This window comes from Haliaeetus albicilla, chromosome 8 (genome assembly GCF_947461875.1).
Source record: "Haliaeetus albicilla chromosome 8, bHalAlb1.1, whole genome shotgun sequence".
Taxonomy (NCBI): Eukaryota; Metazoa; Chordata; class Aves; order Accipitriformes; family Accipitridae; genus Haliaeetus; species Haliaeetus albicilla.
The window spans coordinates 35,703,010-35,713,837 of NC_091490.1; the positions used below are offsets into that span (position 1 = coordinate 35,703,010).

The following is a 10,828-nucleotide window of genomic DNA, read 5'->3' on the forward strand; positions in this document are numbered from 1 at the left end:
GCTGCACTGCCCTCTGCGCCAGCTTTGGGACCACCTTGTCCAGCTGGACAGGACCTGGCAGCTTTGCAGGGCCGGGCAAACCCTGTGGCTGCTCCACGTGGTTTGGACTGCACTTGGCCGCTGGAGAAATGCGAAGAGACCCCAGGGACAGGTGAGCAATCGAGATCAGCCACACAGGAAGGGACCGGGTTGTGGGGAGCAGGGAACCACAACAGCCTTGGCCAAGAAGGCTTGCAATCTAAAACCAAAACCCAGCGCGGGCAAGAAAGCCTCAGCAGGCCCCAAGAGCTCCTCTGCCTCTTCCCCAGGGACCCGCCAAGCCGCGGGGCTGAAACCCTCCGGTAGCCCCCAGCACAACACGGGGCCTGCCAGAGGTTTCCTCAGCCCAACGTGCTGCCCGGAGCAGTCCTGCGAGGCTGGAGTTCTTCCAGAGGAAGCCAAGCCCAGCAGGACACTTCTCGGCCCCCCAGGCCCCCACCTGCTTCATTGTGCCCCTGTCTCTCTCATTTCCAGGGAGGTGGACAGACGGCCTCAACTTCCGTGGGGACAAGCCGCCTGGGAGAGCACACCGTCTCCAGATACGAATTGCTCTGCCTAATGGAGGCCAAAATCGCCTTGCTGGTCAGGAGCCTGAGGCATACCCACCGCCTCCGCCTGAAAGAGCTCCGGCACCAGTACTCCAGCAAGGTGGCACAAGAAGAAGGTAATTAGAGGAGAGCCTTCTCTGGCTCCCCGTGCAGCTCCAGCTAGAGCGTGCGCCCGGCGGATTGGCAACGCGAAAGGCAGTGGTGCAAGCGGGTGCTGCTGTCCATGAAGGGTGGGACCTGCGGCAGGAGAGAACAGGCATCTGTGGCTGTGAGGTGCCCCACGGGTGCCCACAGCCCAGGAGTAGGGGCCCCTGTCCTGGCAGGGTGCCCACATCCCTGTGAGGTTCCCGGTGGGTGCCTGTGTCCCACTGAGGTGCCCGGTGCCTGCCCATGCCCCGGTGAGGTGCGTGGTGCTTGCTCCCCATGTCCCTGTAAGGTGGCAGTGGCCAGTGCCTGCCCACGACCCCTTGGGTTCCTTAGGCTTTAGGAAGAGGGGCAGGTGTTAGGAAGTGGGTGGATAACAATTGCAACTGTAGCGTCTTCATCCAGCTAACAGTGAATTCTCTTCAGGGTGGCAGCCAGCCGAAGGCTCGTGGGCTGAGGGCACCTCCACTGACTGCAACCTCTCCTGCTAGCTGGAGGCCCTTATCGCCCCGATGATCATGTTCCTGCACGGTGGCCACGGCCAATGGGTGGCCACGTCCTGGCGGGTTGCCCGTGCCCACCTGGCACAACAGCCAACAGGCATTTGGCAACTCTCGGATGAAGACCCCTGGGGAGGGTCCCCTTTTCCACCCTCCCAAAGGTGCTGCCAGGGTCCACCGGCATCCCGAAGGCCAGGGCTCCTCCCCGTGTCTCCAAAGGGGACAGCCAGACCATGCCCGTGCAGCAGAGCCATCGGGGAAACTCGCCAAAACTCCTGCTGGGAGAAGCCTGCTTTCTCCACCTTCCGGCACTCTTCAGACCAATAAAGTTTACCGTTCCTGTAGCACGTGTCGTTTTGGTACCGAGGGGATCCAGGGAAGCGGGAACATGAAAGGCAGTGGTGGGAGTCAGGCTGCTGCATGCGGGCTTGCGGAGCATGCGCTCCAGGAGAAGCGGGAAAGCTGGGGTGAGAGAGAACGGGCATCCGTGGCTGTGAGGTGCCCTGGGGTGCCCATGTTCCAGGGGGAGGGCCCCGCATCCCGGCAGGGGGCTCATGTCCCACCGAGGTTCCCAGGGGGTGCCCATGTCTCAGCGGGATCCCTGGTGGATGCCCATGTGCCAGTAAGGTGGCAGTGGCAGCTGCATGCCCGGGGCCCCGTGGGTCCTGTCCCGCCAGGAATAATCCTAGGCTAATCGCACTCCTCGCTCTCGACGGTTAAGAGCACCCGCGTGCGGCAGTGCTGGCTGGGAAACACGGCAAAACTCCTGCCCAGGAGCACCCGACCGTCTTCATTTACTAGCACGCTCCAGACCTACAAAATGTAGGCACGCGTCACGTGAAAAGCGAGACGTTTTCCTACTGACCCACGTACTGCCCATCTCTGGGTGAGGAAGGTGCTGGGCTTTCTTTTAAGATTCTCGGCTGGTGAGGCACACGGCCATTTCTGTCTCGGTACCCAGCAGTAGCGCAAGGGAGAAAACAGCAGGCCTCTACAGGGCGAGAGTTAAGTTGGGTCAATCACGAAAGAGAAAGAATGAAATGCCTTGTTGCAAAGCGCGGCGTTTTGGCCCGTGCGGTTCTCTCTTTCGAGCAGAGGTGACTGTGGCTGCAGACGTACAGGATTCTCTGATCTGACAGCTGGACGACAGCCAGGTGACCGGGCGAGAAAGCCAGCCTTGTAAGGACCGTTGGGGAGCACCCAACGGATGCTGGTCCCGGCTTTAATCCCCTACGTCTCCTGGAGACGTTCCTGTTCCCTCTTCTCTCCTGGGCAGACCGCTTTTGGGGAAAGGCAGAAGGAGGCACACCAGTGCAGGTCCCCGGTGCCCCCCCCACCTCCTGCCAAGTCCTGGGCAGCCAGCTAGTGCAGGCTGAGCCGGGCATAGGGCGAGGGGGCACGCAGGACCGCCGGCCAGGTGTGGGTGTGCAGGTGGCTGATGGGCACTGCAACATGGGAAGCAGGGGCAGCGCCATGTACGAGGGGGAGTGTGTCAGTGAGAGGGCATCTGACGGTTCCCCATTCCTGCAGGCAGCAGAGGCTGCGGTGACTGATGGAGGAGCCAGCAGGGATTGTGTGCAGAGCTCCGCACCGACAGCAAGTGGTAAGGAGCTGCTGCAGCGTGTGGTAGGTGTGGAGGGACTCCCGGTCCGCAGGGGCTGGGGCTGCAGACCCTGGCCCCTGCTCTCCTTTCCACACGCAGGAGGAGAACCATCAGGAGCTGCACAGCGCCATACAGCAGCTCAACACTAAGGTTGGTGTCGTCTCCTCTGCCCATGACCCAGAGCTGCGCTGGCTGGGGCTGAGAGGTTGGGAGGGGCCGCTGGAGGTCATCTTGTCTTGTCCAACCCCCCTGCTCAGAGAGGGGCACCTAGCGCCGGTTGCCCAGTGGCCGCAGGCAGTGGCGTGACTGGGGAGGACAATTTCCCCAGGACAGGGGGGTGTCCATCACTTCGCCACGCCCAGCCTTGCCAGTCGCCCAGTTTCCCAGTAGTGCCGTGGGGCAGTGGGGGAGTGAGTGGGCACGGCCCCGGGGCTGGAGAGGGGCGAGGGTGCCAAGGTCCCAGCCCAGCCGCCTGCATGATGCGCCTGTGGTTTTGCAGGAGGAAAAGCCCTGTGCCCTGCTGGCAGCCTGGCTCAAGGAGGATGAGCAGGAGAATGAGGTAGTGCTGAAGGGGCCAGGGGAAAACGGGTGGGTGCCCACGGGCCCTGGGGTGGGGGGGGTTGGAGGACGGCCACAGCAGGCTCAGGGACTCGGACCCTTCCCTCTCCCAGGCGCTGCGTCAGGAAGTAAGACACCTGGAAGAGGCACTGGAGGAGGAAGAGGCCTGGTAAGCAGGGCCCCTCGCCCCACACGGGTGTCCAGGGGGGTCCCTGCAGCACCCGGCGCGATGGGGCTGCCAATGCTGGTGCCAGGGGAGCCCCATCCCTGCCTGGGGCGGTGTATGTTTGGAAGGGGACCCCCGGCGTGGCTCCTCCTACCAAGCCCTGTTGCCTGCAGCCACTATCAGAGGAAGAAGGAGGCAGAGACGCCGGAGACTGTGCTGCTGGAGGTGGTGGAAGCACAGCTGGTAAGGGGGAGAGCCTGTGCCAGCCCCTGCCCCACCAGCAGAGTGGGTCTCCCTGGGGAGAGGGGTCCATGGAGGTGCCAGCCACGCATGGGCTACGCCCCTGCGCAAGGCGGAGGCTGGGGGCACCGGGCAGCTCCAGCTGTCCCAGCCGTGCGGCAGTGCTTGACAAGTGTCCTTGCTCTGCGTTGACCTGCAGGAGAGGGATGTGCTGGCGAGGAGACGTGGCTTCTGTTGCTGGCTGCAGTGAATGTCCCCACTCGGAGTCTCGTGTCCCACCCTGCCGGAGGGAGCGATGAGGAACGGCTGGGGAAGCAGCCCGTGGGGCTCCCGGAACGGCCCCCTCCATCCCTCTTGGGGCTGGGATGCATCCACCCTGCCCTGTCCTGTGGGGCATACCTCTTCTGCCCCACAGGACACTCCTCCTGCTCTTGGTCGGCCTGGAGCTGGTTGTCGGCTTCGCAGTGGCTGCCGCCGTGCTTCACGCCTCATGCTACCACCCTGGGCTCTTCTGCCGCCTGCTGCCGCCTGTGCTGCCTGAGGAGGCCTACGCCGATCTGGCATATGCACTGGGAAAGATCCTCCCAGCGGTCAGTGAGGGGCGGCTGCCTTTTTGACCGCCCCTCCCAATACAGCCTTGTCTCTCTCCACCTCCACGTGCTCTGGGGTGTTTGTCGGGGAGCAGGGAGAGGGTCTTGCCCCGTGCGCCGGTCCCCACAGCCCCTCGAGGCCTAGTCTCATCCACTAGGCCCTGGGCGCCGCCACCCTGCCTGCTGCAAGCCAGGCCCCTGCGTGCCAGCCTCATCTACCCTCCCGCCGTCCCCGGAGTATCTATGACGCTGCATAAGCCGGTGGAACCACTGTCTTCTCAGGCCAGCGTAGTTTCTTTACTCCACCTTCTTGGCAACAGTTTAGCACCGTGCAGGCCAACCCCTGTAAGCGTGTCTGAGGCTACTCGGGCTCCAGCAGCCGGGGACACATTTACACTCAAGGTGGCAAGTGTTATCACCCGCAGCCCCCTAGACCCCCTGCAAGCCCTCTTCCCTTCCTCCCAGGGCCCCAGCCTCCCCCCCTCCCCAGGCTGCCAGCCCTGATGGCCCCAAAGCCCCATGGCCCCCTGTCCCCATCCCCAGCGGTGCTGGCCCCATGGCCCCCTGGCCGGTGGCACCCCATCCCGTGGGGCCCATTCGAGCAATCTCGTAGCCGGCAGCCCTGTCCCCCAGGCACTGACCCCACAGCCACCAGCCAGCACACCCCGGCTGCTCCCTGCCGGCTTCTCCAGCCGCTCACAGGTTTCGTTGCCGAGGGGAAAGGCCCTGTCGGAGGGTGGCACAAGGGAGAAAACAGCAGGCCTCTACAGGGCGAGAGTTAAGTTGGGTCAATCACGAAAGAGAAAGAATGAAATGCCTTGTTGCAAAGCGCGGCGTTTTGGCCCGTGCGGTTCTCTCTTTCGAGCAGAGGTGACTGTGGCTGCAGACGTACACGATTCTCTGATCTGACAGCTGGACGGCAGCCAGGTGACCGGGCGAGAAAGCCAGCCTTGTAAGGACCGTTGGGGAGCACCCAACAGATGCTGGTCCCGGCTTTAATCCCCTACAACGGTCAGATCCGAGTAGCATTTCAATATTCAACACAGGAGAAGGGATCAAGCTGGCACCAGCTCACCTCCCAGCTGGACCTGGAGCACGGTGGCCCACCGGTGCCATCTACCAAGGCCTTCCAGGAGCCCAGTGCGGGCACAGAAGGGTCGTGCTTGTGACTAAGGAGGCCAACAGCAGGAAAGCCTTTGCATTTCTTAATGCTGAAAATACTTCACAATTCACGGAATGGCTGCGGTTGGGAGGCACCTCTGGAGGTCAGTTTGTCCAACCCCCCTGCTCCGGCAGGGAAAGGCTTTGTGGCATCACAGAGCCTTGCGTGGCATCAGCCCGTGACTCATCACGTCAGCAACCCTTGCAAGCGCAGACACGCAGGGTGGCCACTCGGTTCTGGTGGTCACTGCCTGAACTCTGCTCGGGGTGACAGCCCGAGCCAGATTGCGCGTCGAGATTTTTTTCCTCGGCAGAGACCACGATGAGGCTCAGTCCAGTTCGATCCCTCACCATGGCTCTCTGCATGTTGCTTCTGTTCCCTGGTACCCTTCAGCTTTGCGTCCACGCCGACTGCTTCGTAGTCGGGATAGAAGTCCTTCCTGAAGACCTGAAGCAGCCACCCGTTGTCGCTGAGAGCGTGGCCTCCGAATGGACCAGCACCATTTGCCTTCGCAGCCCCCGCGGCTGGACCAGGGTCAGGATGGCCGTCGCTCCTGAAGACCTGAAGCAACCGCCCGTTGTCGCCGAGAGCGTGGCCTCCGAATGGACCAGCACCATTGGCCTTCGCAGCCCCCGCGGCTGGACCAGGGTCAGGACGGCCGTCGCTCCTGAAGACCTGAAGCAACCGCCCGTTGTCGCCGGGAGCGTGACCTCCGAATGGACCAGCACCATTGGCCTTCGCAGCCCCCGCGGCTGGACCAGGGTCAGGATGGCTGTCGCTCCTGAGGGCCTGAAGCAACCGCCCGTTGGCACAGAGAGCATAGCCTCTGAGCTGCACTGCCCTCTGCGCCAGCTTTGGGACCACCTTGTCCAGCTGGACAGGACCTGGCAGCTTTGCAGGGCCGGGCAAACCCTGTGGCTGCTCCACGTGGTTTGGACTGCACTTGGCCGCTGGAGAAATGCGAAGAGACCCCAGGGACAGGTGAGCAATCGAGATCAGCCACACAGGAAGGGACCGGGTTGTGGGGAGCAGGGAACCACAACAGCCTTGGCCAAGAAGGCTTGCAATCTAAAACCAAAACCCAGCGCGGGCAAGAAAGCCTCAGCAGGCCCCAAGAGCTCCTCTGCCTCTTCCCCAGGGACCCGCCAAGCCGCGGGGCTGAAACCCTCCGGTAGCCCCCAGCACAACACGGGGCCTGCCAGAGGTTTCCTCAGCCCAACGTGCTGCCCGGAGCAGTCCTGCGAGGCTGGAGTTCTTCCAGAGGAAGCCAAGCCCAGCAGGACACTTCTCGGCCCCCCAGGCCCCTACCTGCTTCATTGTGCCCCTGTCTCTCTCATTTCCAGGGAGGTGGACAGACGGCCTCAACTTCCGTGGGGACAAGCCGCCTGGGAGAGCACACCGTCTCCAGATACGAATTGCTCTGCCTAATGGAGGCCAAAATCGCCTTGCTGGTCAGGAGCCTGAGGCATACCCACCGCCTCCGCCTGAAAGAGCTCCGGCACCAGTACTCCAGCAAGGTGGCACAAGAAGAAGGTAATTAGAGGAGAGCCTTCTCTGGCTCCCCGTGCAGCTCCAGCTAGAGCGTGCGCCCGGCGGATTGGCAACGCGAAAGGCAGTGGTGCAAGCGGGTGCTGCTGTCCATGAAGGGTGGGACCTGCGGCAGGAGAGAACAGGCATCTGTGGCTGTGAGGTGCCCCACGGGTGCCCACAGCCCAGGAGTAGGGGCCCCTGTCCTGGCAGGGTGCCCACATCCCTGTGAGGTTCCCGGTGGGTGCCTGTGTCCCACTGAGGTGCCCGGTGCCTGCCCATGCCCCGGTGAGGTGCGTGGTGCTTGCTCCCCATGTCCCTGTAAGGTGGCAGTGGCCAGTGCCTGCCCACGACCCCTTGGGTTCCTTAGGCTTTAGGAAGAGGGGCAGGTGTTAGGAAGTGGGTGGATAACAATTGCAACTGTAGCGTCTTCATCCAGCTAACAGTGAATTCTCTTCAGGGTGGCAGCCAGCCGAAGGCTCGTGGGCTGAGGGCACCTCCACTGACTGCAACCTCTCCTGCTAGCTGGAGGCCCTTATCGCCCCGATGATCATGTTCCTGCACGGTGGCCACGGCCAATGGGTGGCCACGTCCTGGCGGGTTGCCCGTGCCCACCTGGCACAACAGCCAACAGGCATTTGGCAACTCTCGGATGAAGACCCCTGGGGAGGGTCCCCTTTTCCACCCTCCCAAAGGTGCTGCCAGGGTCCACCGGCATCCCGAAGGCCAGGGCTCCTCCCCGTGTCTCCAAAGGGGACAGCCAGACCATGCCCGTGCAGCAGAGCCATCGGGGAAACTCGCCAAAACTCCTGCTGGGAGAAGCCTGCTTTCTCCACCTTCCGGCACTCTTCAGACCAATAAAGTTTACCGTTCCTGTAGCACGTGTCGTTTTGGTACCGAGGGGATCCAGGGAAGCGGGAACATGAAAGGCAGTGGTGGGAGTCAGGCTGCTGCATGCGGGCTTGCGGAGCATGCGCTCCAGGAGAAGCGGGAAAGCTGGGGTGAGAGAGAACGGGCATCCGTGGCTGTGAGGTGCCCTGGGGTGCCCATGTTCCAGGGGGAGGGCCCCGCATCCCGGCAGGGGGCTCATGTCCCACCGAGGTTCCCAGGGGGTGCCCATGTCTCAGCGGGATCCCTGGTGGATGCCCATGTGCCAGTAAGGTGGCAGTGGCAGCTGCATGCCCGGGGCCCCGTGGGTCCTGTCCCGCCAGGAATAATCCTAGGCTAATCGCACTCCTCGCTCTCGACGGTTAAGAGCACCCGCGTGCGGCAGTGCTGGCTGGGAAACACGGCAAAACTCCTGCCCAGGAGCACCCGACCGTCTTCATTTACTAGCACGCTCCAGACCTACAAAATGTAGGCACGCGTCACGTGAAAAGCGAGACGTTTTCCTACTGACCCACGTACTGCCCATCTCTGGGTGAGGAAGGTGCTGGGCTTTCTTTTAAGATTCTCGGCTGGTGAGGCACACGGCCATTTCTGTCTCGGTACCCAGCAGTAGCGCAAGGGAGAAAACAGCAGGCCTCTACAGGGCGAGAGTTAAGTTGGGTCAATCACGAAAGAGAAAGAATGAAATGCCTTGTTGCAAAGCGCGGCGTTTTGGCCCGTGCGGTTCTCTCTTTCGAGCAGAGGTGACTGTGGCTGCAGACGTACAGGATTCTCTGATCTGACAGCTGGACGACAGCCAGGTGACCGGGCGAGAAAGCCAGCCTTGTAAGGACCGTTGGGGAGCACCCAACGGATGCTGGTCCCGGCTTTAATCCCCTACGTCTCCTGGAGACGTTCCTGTTCCCTCTTCTCTCCTGGGCAGACCGCTTTTGGGGAAAGGCAGAAGGAGGCACACCAGTGCAGGTCCCCGGTGCCCCCCCCACCTCCTGCCAAGTCCTGGGCAGCCAGCTAGTGCAGGCTGAGCCGGGCATAGGGCGAGGGGGCACGCAGGACCGCCGGCCAGGTGTGGGTGTGCAGGTGGCTGATGGGCACTGCAACATGGGAAGCAGGGGCAGCGCCATGTACGAGGGGGAGTGTGTCAGTGAGAGGGCATCTGACGGTTCCCCATTCCTGCAGGCAGCAGAGGCTGCGGTGACTGATGGAGGAGCCAGCAGGGATTGTGTGCAGAGCTCCGCACCGACAGCAAGTGGTGAGGAGCTGCTGCAGCGTGTGGTAGGTGTGGAGGGACTCCCGGTCCGCAGGGGCTGGGGCTGCAGACCCTGGCCCCTGCTCTCCTTTCCACACGCAGGAGGAGAACCATCAGGAGCTGCACAGCGCCATACAGCAGCTCAACACTAAGGTTGGTGTCGTCTCCTCTGCCCATGACCCAGAGCTGCGCTGGCTGGGGCTGAGAGGTTGGGAGGGACCGCTGGAGGTCATCTTGTCTTGTCCAACCCCCCTGCTCAGAGAGGGGCACCTAGCGCCGGTTGCCCAGTGGCCGCAGGCAGTGGCGTGACTGGGGAGGACAATTTCCCCAGGACAGGGGGGTGTCCATCACTTCGCCACGCCCAGCCTTGCCAGTCGCCCAGTTTCCCAGTAGTGCCGTGGGGCAGTGGGGGAGTGAGTGGGCACGGCCCCGGGGCTGGAGAGGGGCGAGGGTGCCAAGGTCCCAGCCCAGCCGCCTGCATGATGCGCCTGTGGTTTTGCAGGAGGAAAAGCCCTGTGCCCTGCTGGCAGCCTGGCTCAAGGAGGATGAGCAGGAGAATGAGGTAGTGCTGAAGGGGCCAGGGGAAAACGGGTGGGTGCCCACGGGCCCTGGGGTGGGGGGGGTTGGAGGAGGGCCACAGCAGGCTCAGGGACTCGGACCCTTCCCTCTCCCAGGCGCTGCGTCAGGAAGTAAGACACCTGGAAGAGGCACTGGAGGAGGAAGAGGCCTGGTAAGCAGGGCCCCTCGCCCCACACGGGTGTCCAGGGGGGTCCCTGCAGCACCCGGCGCGATGGGGCTGCCAATGCTGGTGCCAGGGGAGCCCCATCCCTGCCTGGGGCGGTGTATGTTTGGAAGGGGACCCCCGGCGTGGCTCCTCCTACCAAGCCCTGTTGCCTGCAGCCACTATCAGAGGAAGAAGGAGGCAGAGACGCCGGAGACTGTGCTGCTGGAGGTGGTGGAAGCACAGCTGGTAAGGGGGAGAGCCTGTGCCAGCCCCTGCCCCACCAGCAGAGTGGGTCTCCCTGGGGAGAGGGGTCCATGGAGGTGCCAGCCACGCATGGGCTACGCCCCTGCGCAAGGCGGAGGCTGGGGGCACCGGGCAGCTCCAGCTGTCCCAGCCGTGCGGCAGTGCTTGACAAGTGTCCTTGCTCTGCGTTGACCTGCAGGAGAGGGATGTGCTGGCGAGGAGACGTGGCTTCTGTTGCTGGCTGCAGTGAATGTCCCCACTCGGAGTCTCGTGTCCCACCCTGCCGGAGGGAGCGATGAGGAACGGCTGGGGAAGCAGCCCGTGGGGCTCCCGGAACGGCCCCCTCCATCCCTCTTGGGGCTGGGATGCATCCACCCTGCCCTGTCCTGTGGGGCATACCTCTTCTGCCCCACAGGACACTCCTCCTGCTCTTGGTCGGCCTGGAGCTGGTTGTCGGCTTCGCAGTGGCTGCCGCCGTGCTTCACGCCTCATGCTACCACCCTGGGCTCTTCTGCCGCCTGCTGCCGCCTGTGCTGCCTGAGGAGGCCTACGCCGATCTGGCATATGCACTGGGAAAGATCCTCCCAGCGGTCAGTGAGGGGCGGCTGCCTTTTTGACCGCCCCTCCCAATACAGCCTTGTCTCTCTCCA

At 63.2% G+C, this 10,828-nt stretch overlaps 2 protein-coding genes across 2 annotated transcripts; both read left to right on the plus strand.

Annotated features, from left to right (window-relative positions):
* The first annotated feature begins 2,436 nt into the window (after positions 1-2,436).
* LOC138686463 (uncharacterized) lies at positions 2,437-4,448 on the plus strand. The gene is made up of 7 exons (XM_069789775.1): positions 2,437-2,857; positions 2,934-2,984; positions 3,334-3,393; positions 3,506-3,561; positions 3,732-3,801; positions 3,998-4,044; positions 4,214-4,448. The coding sequence occupies exons 1-7, from the start codon at positions 2,684-2,686 to the stop codon at positions 4,413-4,415; spliced, it is 660 nt and encodes a 219-aa protein (XP_069645876.1). The 5' UTR covers positions 2,437-2,683; the 3' UTR covers positions 4,416-4,448.
* Positions 4,449-8,816: 4,368 nt separating this feature from the next.
* On the plus strand, positions 8,817-10,828 carry LOC138686464 (uncharacterized). Its single transcript, XM_069789777.1, has 7 exons — positions 8,817-9,237; positions 9,314-9,364; positions 9,714-9,773; positions 9,886-9,941; positions 10,112-10,181; positions 10,378-10,424; positions 10,594-10,828. The coding sequence occupies exons 1-7, from the start codon at positions 9,064-9,066 to the stop codon at positions 10,793-10,795; spliced, it is 660 nt and encodes a 219-aa protein (XP_069645878.1). The 5' UTR covers positions 8,817-9,063; the 3' UTR covers positions 10,796-10,828.

Excerpts from the sequence above, each read along its gene's own strand:
- LOC138686464 (XM_069789777.1), top strand. The coding sequence starts at position 9,064 with ATGGGAAGCAGGGGCAGCGCCATGTACGAGGGGGAGTGTGTCAGTGAG. Across the intron at positions 9,238-9,313 it reads AGGAGCTGCTGCAGCGTGTG|GAGGAGAACCATCAGGAGCT; the intron begins GTAGGTGTGGAG and ends TTCCACACGCAG. Across the intron at positions 9,365-9,713 it reads TACAGCAGCTCAACACTAAG|GAGGAAAAGCCCTGTGCCCT; the intron begins GTTGGTGTCGTC and ends GTGGTTTTGCAG.
- LOC138686463 (XM_069789775.1), top strand. The coding sequence starts at position 2,684 with ATGGGAAGCAGGGGCAGCGCCATGTACGAGGGGGAGTGTGTCAGTGAG. Across the intron at positions 3,802-3,997 it reads AGGTGGTGGAAGCACAGCTG|GAGAGGGATGTGCTGGCGAG; the intron begins GTAAGGGGGAGA and ends GTTGACCTGCAG. Across the intron at positions 4,045-4,213 it reads GGCTTCTGTTGCTGGCTGCA|GACACTCCTCCTGCTCTTGG; the intron begins GTGAATGTCCCC and ends TCTGCCCCACAG.